Genomic DNA, 25,457 nt, shown 5'->3' with positions numbered 1-25,457 from the left:
TCAAAATATTTTATTACTCAACATATTCTCCTCTTAATTGGATACATTTATTACAGCGAACCTGCAACGTCTCTAGACCTTTCAAAAAAAAAATGTTTCTTCTTGCTCTGCAAACCAGACCTCCACAGTTTTTATTACCTCCTCGTTGGAGGCCAATTTACGACCTTAAAATTTTTTTTTAGTTGAGGAAAGAGATTATAGTCGGATGTAGTCAAACCTGGGAGTGTTCTAGTAATTCAAATTACGAATTTTTTGCATGGCAACATGAGATTTGTGTGCAGGGGCGTTGTCCTGCAAAAACAAAACACCTTTGGATAGCTCTCCGCGTCTTTTCTCTTTAATTGTGATCAGTAATATCGAATAGTAATCTCCGGTTATTGTTCTACCCTTATCCAAAAAATCAAACATGATTACTCCATGGCAATCCCAAAAAACTGAAGCAAGAACTTTTCCAGCAGATTTTTGGACACGAAACTTCTTAGGTCTTTGAGAACCAGAGTGTCGCCATTCCATCGATTGTTGCTTTGTTTCTGGATCGTAGAAATGTACCCAAGTCTCATCCATAGTAACAATTCAGTTTGAGAAGTCTACATCGTTTTCAAATCGAGCACAGATCGAACGCGATGCTTCTACCCTTGCACGCTTATGGTCAACATTCAAACATTTGGGGATCCATTTTGCAGCAATTTTTCTCATGTCCAAATTGACGTGAACTATATGATGAACGCGTTCGTATGAAATATTCAGTGCTTCGGATATCCGATTTAGCCCAATTCGACGGTATGATAAAATCATGTCATGAACTGCATCGATATTTTCGGGGACTGACACAGAAACTGGCCTTCCCGATCGGTTATCATCTACAATGGAAAATTTACCTCTTTTAAAGCTTGCTGTCCAATTTTTCTCGGTCGCATAGGAAGACATTGATCACCAAGAGTATTAAGCATATCTTCGTAAATCTGCTTACCTCTTAACCCTTTTAAATACAGGTTCTTGATGATGGCTCGATACTCCAATTTTTCGATTTTCACAGTTTCGGTGGATATCTTCTTTCTTTTAATTTATTGCGTAACTCTGGTTCAATTTTTTGACCTCAAAATTCACACTGACACTTCTAATGAGTTATTGTTCGTTGCTATGGTAACGCAATATTTTTTTTATGTATGGAACTGGTCTAGGCTAACTAGATATCAATACATCTCACCAAAAATCTCGTCCGCCTAAAATTTTGCTGAAGTTTGTTGTCCAAGAACATTCGTAACTTTTGATTGATTCAAATTGTTTGTATGACAGATTGTAGATGATTTCTTTGGTATTGAAACAAACTCCAGAAAAGTTTTCCAAAAATGTTGATAGCTCAGTTATACAGGGTGAAAACAAACATGTATTTGTAATACAATTTCTTAACACTCTGTGGAACATATCAGGAAATTCTTCAGCAATTTCTCAGTTCCAAATCACTGATCGTTTGTTGAAATTCCTCCTAAATCTCCGCGAGTTGATTTGAAGACAAGGAAATAACGAATTTCTGTGAAAAATTCCTTCCCAGTTATAAATGGTCAAAAGATAAATCCATCCAATTTACAATTCGAAATCAACCGTAATAAACCGCGCTAAGTAACTCTCATAATCCCAATGATTTTGTCGTCTCATTATGAGCCATGAAACGATTTAATGACGTCTTAAGCGTCAATTTGCATGGATTAGAGATGGTTCCGTTAAATGTAAACCGAGGCGTAATGTTACAGGATTTACCGACCAAATACTGTTTGTGCAGGTTTCAGGTTTCCTTCTACCTGCGATCAAGAAGAAATTTAGAAGGCGATCCATTCAGGTGACGTTACCGTTATGTTCATTGCATTGCATTATCGGTATGGCCATTGGTATGGGCACTGTTCCAAGAGAGAATATGGGTATCAATGTTTTCGGCTAGTTTTGGTACACGGTTTCCAGGAATTGGCATTTGAAATCTAGCAAAAACATAACCAATACCAAAAATTGTTGAAGCTCCGCCTATTTGCCATCCACTACTGAAGGTAGCCCTATTAAATTTGACTCAAGAATGGAGTACTAAACGATAACTGTACTGCCATCATTTGGTCATCTTTGCTGCTAAACTCTTCGAAGATGAATCGCTAAAATGATACATTTGTGGCTATTTTCACTGCAGAAATCTATCCCAAGTAGTTTTTGAAATTTGTTTATATTCATAACGAAAAAACCGTCTTTGATTCACTGAATTCATTCGAAGTTGAAGACAACAGAAAGAACAAGGTTTTCCTACACGTGCCAAGAATGGGAAACGCATCTAACTATCTAATTTTACAATCTTTCGTGTTGTAGATGGTAACAAATCAAGCCACTATCACATCAACCCGCATGAGTCCAATAACCATGAGTGGTTCAACACCTACACCTTGTTATAGATAAATATTACCGTTGTTATGGAATAATCCGCTATTTTATGATTTGAATATTACAAAACAGCGGGATATGAGGTTGAGATAGATCGTTGTGATCATGATTTATAATGGAAAACAGGAATACAGAATTGAATAAGTTGTTATGTTAGACGGTATTGATCAACGTAGGAAACAAAACAATGCAGTTTAATTATTATTGTTAATTGCGTCAACATTTGTTTCTTTTCCGAGCGTAGGTAATATTCCGGTTGTATTGGGAAATGTAGAGTGAGAAATCAGTGGATTATGAGGAAACTTCCAATAGAAAAGACTATTGGAGACCTTATTCCTTCAAAATGAATAATTTTTTCAATGATATATATGAAAAAGGAGAAAAGGTTCTTGCGAAACCAATTTTGGGCTGGCATTTATAGAGAAACTCCACCAATTTTGTTTCTTTATCGTCTTCTTGTTCCTATAGAATACCTGCTAAATTTCATGTCTGCCAGTTTACTGGTTTTTCAAGGAAAACATTGACAGTTGCTTTTCAGGTGCCTATACAGGATGAGTCTTTGACTTGTACAAAAATTTCAACACTATATTCTTAAGGTCAAAAGAAACACTTTTTTTTTTACCATTTTTTCCGAACCGGCTCGATTTAAAAGATACAGGTCCTTGAAAAACCATAAAAAAATGTTATTTTTATTTTCATCTCAAAAACGGTTTTATCGAATAAAATGAATTTCGAAATGTAGTTGTTCATTTATTTGATGAATTTTTTTCGAACACAAGAGATCATCCACGTCTTCCCGTTTTCTCATTATGACCATTACGTACCATAAAATGACCAAGAATTCAAAGAACCCAAATCTTGAAATCAAGTTGGACGCTATTTAATGAATATTTGAACGTTTTGTAAAATAAAAGTATTCTTCATATTTTCTCGTAAAATGCGCCGTTTACGAGTAATTTGATATTCAAAAATTACAAAGTACAAAAATTGAAAAGTATCTAATGGTGTAGGAAAAGAGTGTTTCTTTTCAAGAATCTACTGTTAGGATATTTGTACGTGTCGATTACTCACCCTGTATAATCAGAATAAATCTAGCATTAAGGTATTCTTTACCTTATGTGCTAGTAAAATTGTGAGCAACATTATTAATGTAGAATTAATTTATACTAAATTAATAAAAGCAAATCGGTTTCAATTTCACAAAAAATATTCATTATTTTAAAACTTTTCAAAATATTCCAGTTTTTACTGTTTCACATTGAAATTTCCTACTATCCCCACAATATGGTAGTATGTATCTATATCGAATAATTTTCACATTCTAGGAGTTTTTTTTTGATATATTGAAAGAAAAACTTTTTTCGTCAAACAGAATTGAAATATGACTTTGCCTTTTTCAATATTTCTTCATTTTATCACAGTGGAAAGAAGGGACTTATTTGGTCTATATTCCCATCTGCTAGACGAGAACTCTCTCGTATAAGACGGTATTTGGGACAATCGATCTCGATGCAGCTCGCAGACTCCCATTCAGAATCTTACAACATAATAGAGAGGTCAATCGATGAAAGATGAAAACTCGGCTGTGACATTTCAACATTGGCATCTTAGAAGCATTCAGAATGCCTCTCTCACTATCCTCTTCGATATATCATGGAAGAAATCATTGGATTTCGCTCATATTTGGTTGAATTTTTGAACCGTAAATCCGGAAACCTTGAGAAGTAATTGGAAAAATCTCTCTCAAGCAAAAAATCTGCTAATTTCGTACATCTACATCCTATTGATCGTGAAACTGCATTCAAAGGCGAACCTTGGCCAGCGTTCCAAGACTCACTTAAGAATTTATTTATAAGAGTCCATCGGAACTGACAAATTATCCTCATTAATTAAAAGTTGAATCAAATTGAAGGATAATTTCCATAAACTAAACTTATTCAGCTCCGTCTATAGTTACCGGTGTAAAAGCAAACCTGATACAATTTTCATCTACACTGTGAACAATCTCATGTTGGGAAATTCCATAAGTTGGCGGCAAGGAAATGTGAAATTCTCATTTCAGAATCTTCGTGATAGTGTTCTTTGACGAAAACATGGCGTACGAATCGGAAAAAACAGGTTGAAACGTAACCTGGGATGAATTAAAGAGAATTTTCACGAAAACATGGGGCAATCTCCATCCAAAGACAAACTGAGACGTAGTTCTTCGGAGAGGATCGAGAGGTCGCCTAAGAACGAGAAATACAGAAGTTTCAAGAAGGGTAAGGATGGGTATTGAATATTTCAAACTATACTCCATTCACTTTTATTTTAGCACTCGGTTGGCCATGGAATTTTGACACATTTCACTCTGAATAGTACGAAAATGTGGGGTTATGACGCTTGTCAAAACATTTTTGTGTTTTAAATCAACGCTATGTTGCCCGTTCTACGTAAAAGTTTCTGTTATTACGTATTTTATCACAATGTCGAATCTGTGTGACGAACATAATTGAAGTTTACACGAACTGATTGAAAGCAATCCAGTTATTCGCATGAAAAATACAAGAGATCAGTATAATATCATAATATGCACTAGCTTGAGGAAAGTTGATGTTCGCTATCTTCTTTGGCTAAATTTTGAATGTAACGTATCAGTTTAGATTTCTAAAATATTAACCCGAAGATGAAATGCATATGATGCAGTGGTTGGGTATCTCCCGAATGAATTAACAGATAATTACAAGAATGTTAAATTCTTCAACAAAAATCATCTCGCATCAATATAAGTAAAAGGAATTAAAGGAATTCTCAAGTCAAGATAAACTTCACGTTTGAACAAAAATTTCACATGAATAAACAATACACAAGACAACTGGCGCGTATTTGTGGCTGTTCATCTTAAAACATTGATATAATAATAATAATTATTAGGTATTTATTGGTACCTTAAGACATTTACAATGTATAGGACAAGTCAAATGAAAAATAGAAAAATCAATTTTCGGAAACTTATTCTACAATGACATTCATCGAAAATCCTGTAGTAAACTTCTCCCATTAATTCAATCAAACATAAAATTCTCAAATGCAACCACTTTTTTGGGTCTCCCAATAGAAGGCTACCGTCTGACGTATTGTGGATTTTAGAATATCAGGGTATAACTATTTGAATGAGCGGACCTGAATTCTGAATAACACTTCCTGAAACCCTGTCCCTTTTTTCAATCACTTTCGGCATTTTCGTAATAAAAAATGATATTAGTTGTGGCAACGGCGTTATGACATAAACGACATTTCATGAGTGCCAACCTTACTCCGTTCTAGTTACAAAAACTTGAGAAGATTATTTCATGGCCAACCGACTGCTAAAATCAATGCGATTGGAGTATACAGGGAATTCCCCTATAGAAAAAGCAAGAACTACACTGTACAGGATGTTCCTAAAATGGAAGTACAAACGAAAAGACGAGATTCTTCGAGTAATTAAAGAGAAATCTCATAAACATGGGGTTTACCAGATACTAGGTGTGAAAGTTAGATTTTTTTAAAGTTTTTTTTCTTATAGTATATACAGTTCACAAGATTTTCAACTGAAATTTGGCATAAATATTATAATTTGTAGTTCACACCATGTGACATGCCAATTTCGATAGCGAATGTACAGGTTGATGTTTTGCTGGATAAGATGAATTAAAAATCAAACTCAACTCTTCAACTAATCTCTATTTCATCTTCAGGTTCTATCAAGAAGAAAGATGTACAACAAGTTACACAAGTGCTTACAGCTGCCAAGTTATCTCCAAAGCCACCACAACAAACAACTGTTACTGATGGTAAGTGACTTAACTATAATACCTGTCATTTGCAAGAAGCATCAACTAACGTTTAGGAATTGTCTGTAAAACACCAGTCATTCACACTGAGAATCTGTTGGAGTCTTTCATCAAGACCAAAGTTAGAAAATGACCAAACTCTGTAGGGTTCAGATTGTTGCTTCGAGAAAAGTCGGTTTGTTTTTCAGAATCATTAGAAATTAGTACAAACCAAACTCCTGATAACGAACAACAAAAACGAGCCACAGGAAGTGCAGCAAAGCTACGCTACCACTATATTTTCCTCTCATGTTCTTGGAATGTTTGATCTTCGACGTGTCTGTCTCTCTTCCATATCCATAGAGCCTGCAATTTCTCCGTCCCATCCCACATCTCTCATCCCATCCATATCCTGTCTGGCAGATACACGAGCTGCATAGACAAACAGTTCGAGATCTCGAATTTTACAAGATGTTGTAAAAAGTCGTTTACGATCAGCTGACGGAACAGTTTCCAGCCAGGAGAATGTAGTAAAATAAATAATGAATGAGAATAAGCGGCATTTTGCACTCGCTGACCTCGTACAGTAAACCTCGGCAAGACTTCATACAGTGTAGCCACACGATGAGAATAAGGGGAGATAATATCCTATCTAATTACAGGCGGTATCAGATGAAGTTCATGACTGAAGCATTCATAACGATGGTTATGCGTAAAAATATTGTGGGGGTCTTATCAGGGGTCAAGGTTTCGGTTGGAATTTCATAATTTAATTCTGCTACCTTCATTTAGAAAGAATGAGGAGAAGATACACTTCATTTCTGCATATCCATAAGTTTCAAGGCATAATAAGTTCATTAAACAAGACCTCGTACATTTCTGGAATTTCCTATACCTTTACTCCATTTTGGCAACTGCTGAAGAAGCCATACTCACCTACTTCACGGAGGCATATAAAAAAATCAACAGTACAATTCCATTTCGACTCTGCTCGTGCTCTTAAACAGGTTCGATGAAGAACAGGTGGAATGACTCGTGAGAAACCCAGATCGAGTGCGACCTATCAGGATTTGCTATTCTCAATAGAGCACAAAGAACGGGAAGTTCTTTCAGAGCTGTAATCCGAGCTAATAAATTCCTGCGACAGCATTATCAGATTTGCCCGTACGTCCCAAGTTGGATGCATATATTGAATCGAAGGAATACTGGGGATCTTATTACTTCTCCTAAGAATGGTGGAAGCGCTGTACCGTTAGATTGAGCTGTATTTAAAGTTGCCTATGCTTTGGCGCACTATCTACCGCGTCTCTAAATGGTGGTCGATTTTTTCATCAATTATTGAGAATTTCTTGAATAATTTCAGTCATTATCCTCTCAAACTTCGGAAGATACAACTTTTTTCTTCCGAATTAATATTTTGAGTAATGTAGCTATGTTTTATTGAATTGTGGAATAAAGAATCTACTTGATCTGCCCATATTCATAGCATAATGACGTTGATGAATGAAAGTCGTGGAAAATTGAAACAAATTCATGGCAAAATTAATCCCAGTAAAATATCATATAACCAGACTTACAGTCTATACCAGATAGATACCTAGTTAACTCTGAGAAGTGTCTAGCTTATTTTCAAAAACTGCTAAAGATATTTGGATGAAGTTTGTTACAAGCTTTGTTACCTCATTGGTCCAGTTGAATTATAAGTTGAATACTTGTGAAATTGATTTATTTGATCATTTTATTATGAAAGCTGTTCTCGTGATAGAATTCTCAATAACAATTTTTTTACAGCTAAGAGACGTCCTGTATCTACACCTGAGAATAAAACAGTCAGAAAAATTTTCTCCGTCAAGGAGAAGAAGTCAACAGTTAGTAAAGGTGAGTACACATCAAGCTAAACTTCGAAAAAACATCAACAATGAATAATATACCGCATTTATTACTGTAGCAAGTATTTCCACAAAATAAACCAATAGATTTGCACGTGAAAATCATTTCACTTTCATATCAAATTTAAATGTATACAACACAAACAATTTAGTATAAATTAGCTGGATTAATTTATGCTGAATATTGATAAGAGCAGAGCGAAAGTTGCCAGAAGCGTAAAAATATGAATGGACTTTTCTAAAATATGAAAAAATAATTACTACAGACCATTATGTTGGTGCGAAATTTATTCATTCGTTAGAATATGCAATTAACGATCAGAATTTATGATTGTGGAATGTTATGAACAATACCGCTGGATACTCGTTTTTTTAACAATTCATTTACAAGGGACCTTCGGTATGTAGGATACTTATTTTATTACGTTTTATATATGTTTTATTGAATTTAATTTTTCATTCTGTATACAAGGTCTTAACTTGCGGATATTTTTTAATAGAAAGTTATTCTCGTCAAATGAAACTTATTGTAGTCTAATGGGTGGGAAAGAATGGCTACAGTTTTTTTGGGATTGCCATGGAGTAATCATGATTGTTTTTTTGGGTAAGGGTAGAACAATAACCGGAGATTACTATTCGACATTACTGACTACTCTACGGGAAAAAATTTAAGAGAAAAGACGCGGAAAACTATTCAAAGGTGTTTTGTTTTTGCAGGACAACGCCCCTGCACACAAATCTCATATTGCCATGCAAGAAATTCGTGGTTTAGGGTTTGAATTACTAGAATTATCCCCCTTATTCACCAGAGTTGGCTCCATCCGACAATCATCTCTCTCCTCACCTGAAAAAAAGTTCAAAAGGTCGTTCCAACGAGGAGGTAATAAAAGCTGTGGAGGTCTGGTTTGCAGAACAAGAAGAAACATTTTTTTTGAAAGGTCTAGAGACGTTGCAGGTTCGCTGTAATAAATGTATCCAATTAAGAGGAGAATATGTTGAGTAAGAAAATATTTTGACATTGAAATTTTGTTTGGTTCTATAGTAGGCTAAGAATTTTTCAATATATCCTCGTAATGGGCATATTCTGATCCAATTGCGTAAAATCCTATGCAACCTATACGTGCGAACGTATTACGTATATTTGGGAACAATCAACTTGGTCCATGACTGTTATGGATTGGCCTATTGAATAAGAAAAGGCATCGTCTCTTATTACGTTTCCTTTTTCTTTCTTCCCATTCAGTATTTTCTCCCAAGGCTTCTTATCGAAAAGTTCGCACGTTTTCACCATTTGTATTCACGATGAATTGAGTGCGATACGAGATTTTACTCAGAAACTGTAAAAGTATCAATTCCTTGAAGCTTGAAGTAGTTTCTTTGGTGATTTAATAAAACCGTTGAAATTCAGACAAACGATGAAGATATTTTCGATTGAACGTCGTAGAATGGATGCTTTTCTTGAATCTAGGACGAAAATATGAAATATCAACAATCCTTTAATCACAGACTTCGTGTAGATCGTGCATCACACGTTAAATATTTCAGTCCTTATTCATCAATACCAAAAAAGAGGGTGAAATGAATTTAAAAACTTCTAACACCGTACAGGATCAACGCCTGGGTATTCTTTTTCAATGAAAGCATCCGAACGTTGAATAGATTGATTAACAATTATTAATACACTGCTTGTATCCACCTTATGCATGGATTTTCCTTTGGGAGATAACTTACCAAAAGCCACGAAAAAACAAGGATTTGAACATAATTCCTATCAATTGTTGAGCAACTTACTGGCCTTTAATTTGCTCACTCTATTCAAAAGAACTTTAGATTTTATAACTCTAGCAATTTGATGGAACTCTTCGGGAATTCATATAGAAACTCAGTCAAAATCGTGGACTCTTTCACCCACACAACTGGAAGAAATCTTACGCGGATTTGCATTCACCACATAGCGTAGCAAAAACCTGTCGTACACAACTTTTCCTTCGTGTGGATTTTTCTCAACATCATTACTGCTAACTCTTCTCAAATTACTCTTCATGATGCCAAATTATCACTTGATGAATACGTAGAAACGACTTGCGAGAATAAAATGTCATCATTGTTATTCCATCTCGGAATTGCCTTTCTTGCCTTTTCTTCCGTTCACCTCCGGTACAAACAATCTACGGTTTCATTAATTCCATTTCCTCCTGTACCATCGCAAAAAGTGATGTCTCTGTGAAGTTGCGAGTGCTTTTATCGCCGAGTAATTAATTATGGCACCGCTAATTAGGCGCTGCTTCGATTCATGATCGGTATGACGTTATGGTTTTCGTTATCTGTTCTTCTAATTGCTGCTTTCACGTTTAGATTGGTCGAAATCACGGAGGTGAAGAACGATCTGATAGCGAGGAAAGTTTGGATTGGTTTCGTTTTTAGATCGTTGGAGACACGCGATTTCAGATGTTTCTTCGGGAAGAGCCAATATTTATGTTTTGAATTGAAGCACAAGGAAAAACTATGAGTTCTTCTGAAATGTTCGATACAAAACTGTATTCGATCTCCAGGCTCTTACTGGGAATTAATTGACTAAATTTATAACGAAAATATCGAGTGAAACTTGATAAAAGTCCACCTACAATTTCCCTGCAACCGAGTGAGCTTAAAGATTGAAATTTGAGGAATAGATTAGATACGAGGATATATTGAAATATTCTCAGCTTACTATAGAACCAAACAAAATTTCAATGTCAAAATATCTTATTACTCAATATATTCTCCTCTTAATTGGATACATTTATTACAGCGAACCTGCAACGTCTCTAGACCTTTCAAAAAAAATGTTTCTTCTTGCTCTGCAAACCAGACCTCCAATGCTTTCATTACCTCCTCGTTGGAAGAAAATTCACGACCTTTCAAACATTTTTTCAGTTGGGGAAAGAGATGATAGTCGGATCGAGCCAAATCTGGTGAATAAGGGGGGTTTTCTAGTAATTCAAACCCTAAATCACGAATGTTTTGCATGGCAACATGAGGTTTGTGTGCAGGGGCGTTGTCCTGCCAAAACAAAACACCTTTGGATAGCTTTCCGCGTCTTTTCTCTTTAATATTTTCTCGTAGAGTGGTCCGTAATGTCGAATAGTAATGTCTGGTTATTGTTCTACCCTTATCTAAAAAATCAATCATGATTACTCCATGGCAATCCCAAAAAACTGAAGCAAGAACTTTTCCAGTAGATTTTTGGACACGAAACTTATTAGGTCTTGTAGAACCAGAGTGTCGCCATTCCATCGATTGTTGCTTTGTTTCTGGATCGTAGAAATGTACCCAAGTCTCATCCATAGTAACAATTCGGTTTAAGAAGTCTACATCGTTTTCAAATCGAGCACAGATCGAACGCGATGCTTCTACCCTTGCACGCTTTCGGTCAACATTCAAACATTTGAGGATCCATTTTGCAGCAATTTTTCTCATGTCCAAATTGACGTGAACTATATGATGAACGCGTTCGTATGAAATATTCAGTGCTTCACATATCCGTTTTAGCCCAATTCGACGGTCTGATAAAACCATGTCATGAACTGCATCGATATTTACGGAGACTGACACAGAAACTGGCCTTCCCGATCGGTCATCATCTTCAATGGAAAATTTACCTATTTTGAAGCTTGCAGTCCAATTTTTCACGGTCGCATATAAGAAGGACATTGATCACCAAGGGTATAAAGCAATATCAATATCAATACATCCTCGTATTCTTGAAACGCTGGCAATGTACAGGTTGTGAATGAATAGTTTTCAGTGCATAGCTATAGCTTGTCTAACGGGTCCTTGATCCTTACGAAAAAGTTCCATCTTTTAGTGGGTGTTCTCAATTTAATGGCACTTATTATTACAGAAATGTGTAAACTTGCAAGGTTTTCAATAGTTGCACAAATCCTCCTAAACGTACCTAAATGGAAAAACCTCCTCGATTACCTTCAACTTTCCCTACATCAGATTCTGAAATTGGAATCCAAAGAAAGTTCCATGTCCTTTTACAAGCCCCATATCATATGGCATATCCATTCATAGATTAACTCAAGAAAGAGTAGATCAGGTTCTTAAGAAAGTAAAAGTGGAAATTTGCATAAAGATCATTTTGTTGTAACGTTTTATAACGCATATGGTCAGATGCTGTTTGTTCTAAGCGATCTGTATGTTTATTCATTAGTCGTTTATCGTTGAAATTGGGACCTACGGAGGTTGAACTCTTTTTCGTACGGTTGTTGATTTTTATGGACCGGTTATGTAAAAAAGTTGGTGCGTTATTACGAAGAAAATATTACCCGAAATTTCGACGTAATGATACCTTTCTTGATCGTTCAATGGCTGCTCGAATATTCAGATTTATTTGTGAATAGCTACGCAGTGTACCAAGTATTTCTTGCGAGATTTTTTGAGCAATACCCGAGAAGTATTTGGGGCAAAATTACGCGTGGTTGGTTTGACCAGCAAAGCAAGATACACAAAGTTTAAACTTATTTTTCCTCACGGTAAATAGTTTTTCACAGACGCCCACGAAAACTCATCTCTTCATGAGTGAAGTGTTAAGAGATTGAATAATGAAAAGTCTTCAACTTAGAGATTAAAGATGCGAAAAACGAGAATAACATTACACTCTCCGATTTTTCAGTTATTAATTCTGTCATTTTTATGCATTGCGGGTAAAGTGAAGAGCATCGGTAGTTTTCGGGACATTTTACTGTTCTTTCTTTTTTGGTTAGAACAATGTTCTGTTGACCAGCTAACCAGATATGCCGTTAAGTGGTCAAGCACCATGCAATCAGATAATAAATTATTCCGCTAATGAGATGAACAAAAAGCAGTTTGAGTCGAGTACATTATCTTCTTGAAGTATTGTAGAAAGTATAATGCGTATCTTTCGATTCAGGTGCCAACAATTCATGCAATATTCAACGTTGGTGAATGCTGAGATTGTTATAGCGCTTCCTACACGTAGAAAACTACTTGAATCCTCATGATTACCAGGAATTTCAAGAAAAAACGCTACAAACAAAATTTCAATGTCAAAATATCTTATCACTCAACATATTCTCCTCTTAATTGGATACATTTATTACAGCGAACCTGCAACGTCTCTAGACCTTTCAAAAAAAATGTTTCTTCTTGCTCTGCAAACCAGACCTCCACAGCTTTCATTACCTCCTCGTTGGAAGAAAATTTACGACCTTTTAAACTATTTTTAAGTTGAGGACAGAGATGATAGTCGGGTGGAGCCAAATCTGGTGAATAAAGGGGGTGTTCTAGTAATTCAAACCCTAAATCACGAATATATTGCATGGCAACATGAGATTTGTGTGCAGGGGCGTTGTCCTGCAAAAACAAAACACATTTGGACAGCTTGCCGCGTCTTTTCTGTTCAAGTTTTTCCCGTAGAGTGGTCAGTAATGTCGAATAGTAATCTCCGGTTATTGTCCTACCCTTATCCAAAAAATCTATCATGGTGACTCGATGGCAATCCCAAAAAACTGAAGCAAGAACTTTTTCGGCAGATTTTTGGACACGAAACTTCTTAGGTCTTGGAGAACCAGAGTGTCGCCATTCCATCGATTGTTGCTTTGTTTCTGGATCGTAGAAATGTACTCAAGTTTCATCCATAGTAACAATTCGGTTTGAGAAGTCTACATCGTTTTCAAATCGAGCACAGATCGAACGCGATGCTTCTACCCTTGAACGCTTTTGGTCAACATTTAAACATTTGGGGATTCATTTTGCTGCAATTTTTCTCATGTCCAAATTGACGTGAACTATATGATGAACGCGTTCGTATGAAATATTCAGTGCTTCACATATCAGTCTTAGCCCAATTCGACGGTCTGATAAAATCATGTCATGAACTGCATCGATATTTTCGGGGACTGACACAGAAACTGGCCTTCTCGATCGGTCATCATCTTCAATGGAAAATTTACCTCTTCTGAAGCTTGCAGTTCAATTTTTCACGGTCGCATACGAAGGACATTGATCACCAAGGATATTAAGCATATCTGCGTAAATCTGCTTACTTCTTAACCCTTTTAAATACAGGTACTTGATGATGGCTTCGATTTTCACAATTTCGGTGGACATCTTCTTTCTTTCAATTTATTGCGTAACTCTGGTTTACTTTTTTGACCTCAAACTTCACACTGACACTTCTAATGAGTTATTGTTCGTTGTTATGGTAACGCAATATTTTTTTATGCATTGAACTGGTCTAGGCTAAATAGATATCAATACATTCTCGTATTTCTAGGAACAAGAGCATTATAATTCTGTCCAAATCTGTGTAATTTTGAATTTTGGTCCGAAAATGGCCCAAAACGAATGGTTTGACTCATTGATGGAACTTTCGTGATCAATTCGATTCTAGAAAAAGATCTTCATTAGTTTTTCATTCGGAAAAATCCTACTTGATGGTTCAGAAGTGAAGGGCGTTTGATTTTCTCAATATTTGGGAAAGTATCGAACCAATTCAATTGAGACTCTCCAAGTACTTGTGAAGTAGCGAAACACAGACTTGTGAAAAATTTCGTGAGGATCGTACCATCAGAAAATAGAAAAAGACGGAAATTCTACAGATACAGCAGCAATTTTGCGAACATTCTCGGAAAAAACGAATGCCTAGTTGAACGAAACCCATAAAACTACGACAATTCATCAACAACTTCTCAATCCTTTCGACCACTTCCGAAACATCGCCTCCGAAACCTTTCCTCGAAGAAAGTCCGAGTGAGGAGCACTCAAGACCGCAGTGAGGCAGTCACCGGGTTGCCGAGAAAAGCGGGGCTTCCAAGCGGGCAGTCTCCTCCAGTCTAGCATACGCGCGAACTCGTCTGATGCAGGTATACGCGGTATCAGCGGCCCGAGGCTGATAAAAACACAAAAGTGCCGCCCATACAGACCTATGGGACCGCTTCGGAGGTTCTCCTCGTTCTTCAGTGCAAGTGTGGTTGACGTTAACAACAATAATATGGGGGTCAAGGGGAAGAAGAACAAGTTCAGCAGTGATCTAGATATTTTCACCGGCGATACGGAAGTGTTGAAGGGCAAGAACTACCTGTGGACTTCCTTGAAGATACAGAAGAGTAAAAAAGGTAACGAGACTGGGTTGAGGTCGCTGGTCTGGTCGGTCGTCTAGGTGTTTCCTGAAGCCTAGAGTCGGCGTAAACTGCCAATAAGGTGGTCAGAAATTGAGACCGTACAGTTCGAGTAAAAAAATAGGGGAAACCTTTGTAGCATTTTTCTATGATGAATCATGATAAATCAAAACACTATTCAGATGTAAGTACTTTTGCGATTTTAATTTGTAACTCTACATGTTTCGAGCTAATTCACCTCATCTTCAGGAGTATAAAAATCACATAAGTGAAGCTGAAAAACAACAAAAACTACAAAAACTCATGGAGAAAACGCAAAAATTCAAGGACAAAGTAAAGAAAATTCAAGTAAAAAACATCCAAAAACGATAAAAGCAACAAGCTAAAGCAATTATGGGTTACCTTCGAAGAAAAATGCAGCTGCAGCCCCTCAAATACGGGCCTGACAGGGTGATTTTTTATTATTATCTCCCTCTCTCTATAATGAACGATTTTTAATCGAATTAGAAATCAGTGTAAAGGGGTGTGTGAAAATTGAAGAATGACAAAACCTAGTCCACCATTTATGGTATCCAATAAAAAGAAATATAACAGTATTTCGAATGATAGTCAAGAATAAAAAAATTGAGCATTTCTTCTCCTTACTCCCAGGAAAACTCGAAAATACAGGGCGAGTCTTTGACTCGTACAAATATTTTAACAGTAGATCCTTGCAGTGAAAAGAAACACTTTTTTCTTATGCCATTTTTTCCGATTCGGCCTGATAAAAACATATAGCCATTTTAACTTTTCATAATGAGCTGTGCCACTCCTGAAAAAACAAAATTGCCTTCAGAATAACTAGCTAAATCTGTGACACTACATATCTATGGGTCTTTTGAACAGAGTTGTACTCAGCCAAAGTACCCGATTTTTCAAATTTCACAGATATGTACTTTTTAATTTTTGAAGATCCAATTATTGTAAAACAGCGCATTTTACGAGAAAACATGAAGAACACTTTTATTTTACAAAACGTTCAAATGTTCATTAGATAGCGACCAACTTAGTTTCAAGGGTTGGGTTCTTTGAATTTTCGTATTTTTATGATACTTTATGGTCATAATGGGAAAACTGGAAGACATGGGTGATATCTTGTGTTCGAAAAAGATTCATCAAATAAATGGAAAACTATATTCCGAAATTCATTTCATTCGATAAAACCGTTTTTGAGATAGAACTAAAAATAAAAATTTTTAACGGTTTTTCAACAGCCTGTATCTTTTAAACCGAGCCGATTCGGAAAAAATGGTAAAGGCAAAAAGTGTTTCTTTTGACCTCAAGAATCTACTGTTAAAATTTTGTACGAGTCGAATACTCACCCTGTATAGGGTTAAGATTCCATTGAACCCTTGCAGAAAAAATAAAATGCGAATTTTTTCAATGTAGTTTCCAACTCCCCAAAACTCCAGTTCATAAATCAGTACTTCCCATTAATTTTCCTCGAAGACTATGCAACAAATTGCCTAATATCGAACAAACGAAAATTAGCGAATCCCAAACTATCAAGATAATAGCAACAATGGCCTTTTAACCTTGCCGCAAGAAAGTACGGTTATGCAATTTGACGGGAACAAAGATGCCATTATGAAAATCGTAATGCACAGTTCACCTGTGGAGAAATTGAAACTTGAAAGATACTGAAAGATATAGCAATGAATGGGAGCTTCTGTGCAACTTCCTATTCGTTCTTCGCGATGATTTTGTGGGCGAGATTGGTGAATCAGAACATTGAAGCATGAATCGATAACTTCTGTGAGATCATTTATTCATCTAGAAAGAAAACTGTAAAATTTACATAAAGGTCATCACTATCAAAGTCCTCGATGTATTCTAACTCATCCAAATGAAGCTACAAGAACTTCATGCTCTTATAACAATAATAATACGCTCTTGGTAGGTTTCTACAGCTCTATGTACACTTACACCCTTTACATCGAAGATAGCTGCAGACCAATTAATTTTTTTCAACTTCTCCAAACCTCCCAACCAATAAACATACCTTTAAAATCGAAACCGTAAAACAACTTTTACCTATTCTTTCATTTTTCCTTTTTCTACAACCCATAGAATAATTAATTCAGCTTATCAGTTCCATACGTACAACTCCAATTAACCTTCTCGATTCAGCACAAAGATCTGTACGCTTTCATGGCGAAAATCTAACAATTACCCGATGAATGAATTCCAAGACATGTAATCTTAGATGTGACCTACATCGAATTGGATTCATCGTCTGGTAATTGAATCATTTTGCGTCGAATTGTTGCAAAGATTACATCAATGAATTTGTGTCGACCTGGTACTTATGTAGAGGTTGTCCATTGAGACAATTCAATTCTACAGATGAATGAAAAGTATTGGTTCATGATCTTCATGAATGTCACCTCTATAGGTATGCCATCGATTATTTTGAGTAGGTATATAGAAGATTTTTAAGAAAAACGAAGAAAATGTTTGCTATTCTTTCCATTTTTTGAGTGAATTTAATGTATTTATCTTCTGTAGTATGTTTTCCATTTCTTGATGGAAATGGAAAAGCATACATTGTTGATTTTATACCTACCAATTGGAGTGAAAGCTTATTGAATGTTACCAACAGCTACATGAGTGGAATATTGCATGAGAATAGCGAATATAGAATATAATAGAATAATGAATCTCAGCATCAGTGATTTTCTTATTCCTACTTAATTTTAAGTGGACTGAACAACAATCCATGGAATGGCGACACTCTGGTGCTCCAAGACCTAAGAAGTTTCGTGTCCAAAAATCTGCTGGAAAAGTTCATGCTTCAGTTTTTTGGGATTGCCATGGAGTAATCATGATTGATTTTTTGGATAAGGGTAGAACAATAACCGGAGATTACTATTCGACATTACTGACCACTCTACAGGAAAAAATTGAAGAGAAAAGATGCGGAAAGCTATCCAAAGGTGTTTTGTTTTTGCAGGACAACGGCCCTGCACATAAATCTCATGTAGCCATGCAAAAAATTCTTGATTTAGGGTTTGAATTACTAGAACACCTCCCTCATTCACCAGGTTTGGCTCCATCTGACTATCATCTCTTTCCTCAACTGAAAAATAGTTTAAAAGGTCGTAAATTTTCTTCCAACGAGGAGGTTATAAGAGCTGTGGAGGTCTGGTTTGCAGAGCAAGAAGAAACATTTTTTTTTGAAAGGTCTAGAGACGTTGCAGGTTCGCTGTAATAAATGTATCCAATTAAGAGGAGAATATGTTGAGTAATAAAATATTTTGACGTTGAAATTTTGTTTGGTTCTATAGTAGGCTGAGAATTTTTCAATATATCCTCGTACATTTGAAATAACATCAAAGTCAAAGGCTTTTCTAACTTCTCCTGTGATTGCATAAATTGAATCGTCACTTCACTCTTGATCAACTACACGCCAATTATTCATTTCTGCTTGGTCAATTTTTTGGAACGTCTATGATGGTGATTAAGGAGCAAATCTACATCTTCGCGACCTCCTCATAACGCCAGAGAATGAGATGAAACCGAGAAGTTGGGATAAATAGAACGTGAAATATGAAATACCCAACTGCACATCTGCCTATCTGGTAAGATAACTGTATTTCGACATTCATTGTTTTCTTTATTTGTCAGGGTTGGACTTGATTCGACACGATGCAAATGATGACAGAAACATCGATGTTTTACCACATTTTTACATCCCTACTCCTAATTGTTACAATTTACTCGATACTGATTTCAGTTTACAAAGACGAAGTCAGTCAATTGAAACATTTCATGAGGAATGATTGGAGGGTCATAAAATCTGGAATTCAATAACAATAGAGTGGGAAGTATGGCAAAACGGAAATATCTTTCGTGGTCAGTGAGGAATTCAAGTATGGATTTATAAATAAGATCTAGACACCCGTCAATAACCGTAACAAACCGTTAACAATAATTGTTTATCATTCACCAGTAAATATTTACGCCTTTTTAATTGTTTATTGCTGAAATCCGTGCCAAATATTAGAAAATCACAATTACAGTAATGTACGGAACAAAATGTTCTTCATCCAGTGGAACTATAATAATAGACTTCATGCTCCATGCTCTATCTCCATGAGGGACTCGAAAATTTTACATTTTAAGCTATTGGCATTCAGTACTTTTCCCAACTTTCGTACAACAGATTTTCAGGGAAACGAAAGTGTATGATTTTTTTTTTTGCGGTCCGGTTTTGAACCTCATCTGATCCTGAATTCTTCGAGATCTTCCTTGATTTTGATCGTTTTCTGTCAGCTGACGTCTTCAGATCAGCTTACATCATCGAACCTCAACCATCCTTTCTAACTACCCAAGTTGTTTGACCGTTTCCGATCTGTTTGATTAACGAAGTCAAATCCGAATTAGGAAATGAAGATAGCAGTGGCAGATAGGTAGGTGGAGAGAAAGTGATGGGTTCTTATAAGATAAACCTGTTGCTGGCATTTTTCAGTGAAAGGATTTTCGATTGCTCTGGTGCAAATAACCTACTGCAATACATAGAATGATTATAGTTCTTCCAGCTGAACCACTATCTGGATTTAAATAAACTGCCCTCAATACATCTCGAACAGTTTGTTCAATTCCATTTCGAAAACTGACCCCTTACGAGGATATATTGAAAAATTCTTAGCCTACTATAGAACCAAACAAAATTTCAATGTCAAAATATTTTATTACTCAACATATTCTCCTCTAATTGGATACATTTATTACAGCGAACCTTCAACGTCTCTAGACCTTTCAAAAAATATATTTCTTCTTGCTATGCGAACCATACCTCCACAGCTTTTATAACCTTTTCGTTGGAAGAAAATTCACGACCTTTCAAACTTTTTTTCAGTTGAGGAATAGATGATGGTCGGATGGAGCAAAATCTGGTGAATAAGGCGGATGTTCTAGTAATTCAAACCCTACATCACGAATTTTTTGCATGGCAATATGAGATTTGTGTGCAGGGGCGTTGTCCTGCAAAACCAAAACACCTTTGGATAGCTTTCCGCGTCTTTTCTCTTTAATTTTTTTCCCGTAGAGTGGCCAGTAATGTCGAATAGTAATCTCCGGTTATTGTTCAACCCTTATCCAAAAAATCAATCATGATTACTCCATGGCAATCCCAAAAAACTGAAGCAAGAACTTTTCCAGCAGATTTTTGGACACGAAACTTCTTAGGTCTTGAAGAACCAGATTGCCGCCATTTCATCGATTGTTGCCTTGTTTCTGGATCGTAGGAATATACCCAAGTCTCATCCATAGTAACAATTCGGTTTAAGAAGTCTAAATCGTTTTAAAATCGAGCACAGATCGAACGCGATGCTTCTAACCTTGCACGCTTTTGGCCAACATTCAAACATTTGGGGATCCATTTTGCAGCAATTTGTCCAAATTGACGCATTCGTATGAAATATTCAGTTTCAGATATCCCCAAACTTCACACTGACACTTCTAATGAGTTATTGTACGTTGCTATGGTAACGCAATATTTTATTTATGCATGGAACTGTTCTAGGCTAACTAGATATCAATACATCCTCGCAAAGTGTATTATTTTCGGTTTTGTGCGTATTTTATTCTGTAACTGACCTTTTTAAAATGTCAATTCTGAACTTCCAGCATAATTTATACAGCTTATTAATTACTACGCATCGCAATTCCGGTGGAAGGAAATAGCTAATGCGAATGCATGTCACAAATGGTAACATCGTTATAGCTGTATCAGATGCTACGAATTCATCATTAATTATTGGCAACGGTACACAGTAAACTCCTAGTCTACGCAGGAACAATGACGCAAGTTCCTCAGTGGATAGAACACCCAGATCAGCTTCAGTCGCCAGGTCCTGTGTGAAAAAGTTTTTCGCCAAAATTTTTCCCAACTCTCTCTAATGTTCGGTCTAGAATAACTCGAGCGTTCAGTTTAATTGGGTGAAGTTTAAGGATCGACCAGCTCTGAAATCTCGTTCGGTAGATAAATTCGTCAGTTTCCAGTTTTCGAAGAAAGTGAAATGATTTCTGACGGTGAAATCGAGTGCGTTGAATAAAATGAGGAAAAAGTGACAGAATCCATTTCCATAAATCAATATAGAAATATCAGTATTGCTTGGTAACTTCGTTCGATCAGTTCAGTATGGAAATTCATCGAAAATTGAAGTCTTATGGTCGAAATATTTTATTTTTCAACATACTCTCCTCTTAATTGCAAACATTTATTACCAAGAGCCTTTCCAGAAGAATTTTTAACCTTGCTCAACTCTACAACTCTTCGTGGGAGGAAAAATCTTAAATCAGGAACTGTTTCCATGGCAGTATACGATTTGTGGGACCTTGTCCTATCCCCTTTCCAGTTATAGTGCCACACTTATCCAATAAAAACTACGGCAAAAACTTTTTTAAACACAAATATAAATTATCTACCTTGGAAAAACAGCATTCCATAAAAAACTTCTATCTCCTACTCAAGATTCACCGATAGTACAACACAGTTAAAGTCTGCATACTTTTGAAACCGAGCACAGATCATGTTCTGAAAAAATGGAGGTATATTCATTGAGAGTTACTCAAAATACTATTTTCTTGTATAAATCCCGTCTGCCAGAATAAAAACGTTAACTACTTGAATGAGAGAACCTACAATTTCTTAACATAGTGGAAGTGCAACTGGACCATGCTTAATAAGATGTGATGTGGTTTGTACCCAGCTATTATGCTGGGATATTTCCACAAAGACCTTACTTACTGAGAAAGTGTTCGGATGTAGGAAATAAGCGTTTTGTTAGAGAGTTTGTTGTGATCCTACGTCTAAATGATAATGGTACAGATAAGCTCTTATGGAATGAAGGATCTAGATGCCTCTCCCAAAGGATATGATGTTGGATAAATCCTCAGGTGAGCGAGATAGAATTTGGATTCTATTTCCTTTGCTTTTCATGACCGAGTGTGGAATTTATAATTGTTAGGCTTTGAAAACGGATAAGAGAATATATCTTCAGTTAATATAGCAGAAAAACCAACAAATTACCTACTGTCATCAGAAAAAAAAAGGAATTCTGTTTGCCCCTTTTTTCTTCTGCTTCCTCAACATGGTGTCATTTTGTGAGGTTACATTCTCAAAGGAAACGTTGTTTGTAAACATAAGACATATTAGATCAAAAGCTAGTTCATATTGGGAAAAATAGAAGTGGAGAATTTGGCGAAGGTATACAGCTCGAGAATATATGCCCATTTCTTTTGCATTAATTTCGGACACTCTGTAGAGTGTGAATGAAAGGATTCCTCGGAAATAAATCTATAATTTGGTAAATGCCCTGAGTCATGATGGTTCTTTTGCATTGTGTATATTTTCATGGATGGACCGACCAGATTCAATTAAAATATTTGAAGCAAACTGAAGCGTATATATCATTCTGGGTTTTTCAAAGTGTATTGCCCGAAAATTCCAAAAAATCCGTCTACACTCCAGTGATATTGATGTGCTGCCCACCACAGAATGAGTCAACCAGAAAATCATCCGTGCAGTTCCAGTGGTTATTTGAAGATTATTTCGTTGTTTTATTCGATAGAAAAACGTTAATAACATTTTGGTATGGATGACATCAGTATTTTGAAACTTGTGATCAGTGAAATTCGCTTTCGTAGAGTGTCGCTATGAAATTTTGGAAACGTATGACGATAAATATTCAATTTCTGTTCTTAAGGAATGGACTGAGGTATTGTCTTAAGTGAGAATAAAAAAGCCTCTGATATTTCATCTCAGCTAACGTTCAAATTGATACGTTGGATAAATTATGTTGAAATATATATGTACAAGGAGTTATCTTGATATCTATACTTTGGTTCATCAAAAAGTGGCATAAATTTTTGGTTCCAAATAGCCCTTCAGAAATTTATTGTGTTGAGGCATGGTTCTGAATAACCAACAGTTGGTTAAAGACTGAAAAACCTTCAGTTTAGATTTTTTTCGAAGACAAACCAATCCCTTTCGATATTATAAAATTGTTTGCGCCAATTCTCCAGGATCTAAACAGGGATCCAAAGTTTCATACATCGTAAACAGGAATTGAGTGAGCTAAATATAAAGCTCGAATTGAAATGTTTCAACCCAGTTATGAGCGTCAAGGAAATATAGGATGCGTCCTATTTCCACTGGAACTTATAGCTCAACAAACGCATCAACGAAACAAAGAACTAGGTAGAAATTTATTGCAATGGGGTACCCCTTTACTGGCTTGTTTATTGACGTGTCAAGATTTTATATTGTTGTTTCTGTTGACGTTTATTGTGACACGTATATAAAATTTTCTCCAGTCGACCGTATTCCAAGTGTAATGGAGAGTAAGCCTAGTATTCGATCGAAGAAAACAATAAATTCAATTTTCCACCAACAGCCAGTTGAGCTGGTAAAGAGTTTCAACTCCAATCAGCTGTAAATGCACCATGAAATAATACCTTATTCAAGAAATTGTGATTTCCTGGAAGTTTGGGTAGATCTGTAAGAAATTGGCATTTTTCCAATCTTGAATGGAGAAACGATCAATGTCCATTTCATAACCTTGAAGATTTATAATAGACAGAATAATTTGTCGGAAACTGTAAATTTGGGAAACCTATTTATAACTTGGCTATAATCAAAATTAACGATTTGACTGTTATACGTAAAATGACATCATAATTCAGCAGTCTGAACTCACTAGATCAATAAGATTATAGATATGTTTACTTTGCTGGTTGAAAATCACTAAGATGTTTCGATGAGCGTGCTGTAAGAGATAAATATGTAGTATGGCCTTTTTATTCTTCAAGTTTGATCCGAATATCGCCGAAACTTCAGAAGTTATCAAGCTGAAACTTTTACTTCCTATAGCTTTGTTATAAAGGTTTGTGAGTCTGTGCTATGGGACATTTTTCCTTGAATCTATCTTCACAAAAGTGATGTATTGCACTCTTATGATATATGTGAAATCTGGTACAATTTATTACGTACCTACTAGAAAATATTCTTCAGTTTACTGAAACTGTTTTAAATTTCCGCTAATTTCTTGGTGCAAACTCTTCAACATTCGATGTAGTTTTTCCTGCTGATAATAACCCCAGGATTCTAGGAAGTACCCATTCAAAATTTGAGCTAAACACAGTCCGTAATTTCACGAATTTCACCATTTCTCTTTTTTACCCACAATTACAGCTATTGCTTACAATCTCAGATTAACTCCTTCTTTCCAATATGCAAATGCGGTCTCTCAGCAGCTTCTCGAGATGAAACAAGATTATTTGCATATTCATCTCACCGTTACAATCTTGTGTGTAATCGGATTTCACGGTCTCTACTACGGATACGGATGTTGCAAACGCATCTGCTGAAGAGATTAGTCTGAGATAAAGGAAGCTGCACTATTTTGCAATTTCCACCATCCATTTGTGTTTCTATTCATCTTTTTTATCTAATAATATGCCTCTATATTCCGTCTAAACAGATTTTTCATTTCTCACCATATAAACATGAAAAATTCAGCGTTGCCAGGTATTATCTAAAATCGGATTTGAAAGAAAAGAGGACCATACGAGAGAGATCTCAGGTTATGAGGCAGACACTTTGCCATTCCTGGCAATATCGGTCAAAACAACATAACCTCAATTAGGTCAGCCATTAGTCGCTCATCGTACTGAGTGAAGTTGTCTCCAGATGTTATAATTTTTGACAGGGAATCCCAACCGGATGATTGGATGAAGCAACGGGAAACGACTTCCTGCCGGATATGAAAAGAAAGTGACAAGTCAAAGGGAATAACTGTCAACTTTATTTCCAGTATTTATTTTGCCTGAGCTTTCTGGGGAGCTATTTTCGGTTTCTGATATTTTTCTTCAAACATCAGTAGAAAACGCGCGATTGTGCTAAATGCGAATTTTTGTTTTCTTTAGGAGTTTAAATGAGGCCATACCATAAAAAATAAATCCCCAAAATAACTTGAAAGTTTCGATGAATTCAGGGAAAAAGATTTCTCACACTTTTCTTATGATATTTACAGAAACAAGAATTCTTTGATTTGTCTAGATTTAACCTGGATATATACAAGGGCGTGATTCTAGAAGTCAAAATATGAAAAAAAACTTTATATGAGCGCATAATATACCCCCAAAAACCCCTTTAGTTTGGCGATTATTTTCCCTTTTATATA

The 25,457-nt window shown here is 36.0% G+C and overlaps 1 protein-coding gene across 1 annotated transcript in view; it reads left to right on the top strand.

Annotated features, from left to right (window-relative positions):
* Positions 1-25,457, top strand: part of LOC123314539 — a 74,107-nt gene that overhangs the window by 40,654 nt on the left and 7,996 nt on the right. Inside the window, exons 4-5 of the mRNA XM_044899878.1 lie at positions 6,138-6,233; positions 8,004-8,090. Coding sequence (XP_044755813.1) covers positions 6,138-6,233; positions 8,004-8,090 — 183 coding nt within the window. The remainder of the gene's footprint in view (positions 1-6,137; positions 6,234-8,003; positions 8,091-25,457) is intronic.

Source organism: Coccinella septempunctata, chromosome 5 (genome assembly GCF_907165205.1).
Source record: "Coccinella septempunctata chromosome 5, icCocSept1.1, whole genome shotgun sequence".
Taxonomy (NCBI): domain Eukaryota; kingdom Metazoa; phylum Arthropoda; class Insecta; order Coleoptera; family Coccinellidae; genus Coccinella; species Coccinella septempunctata.
This window is presented reverse-complemented; position numbering and strand designations above follow the sequence as displayed.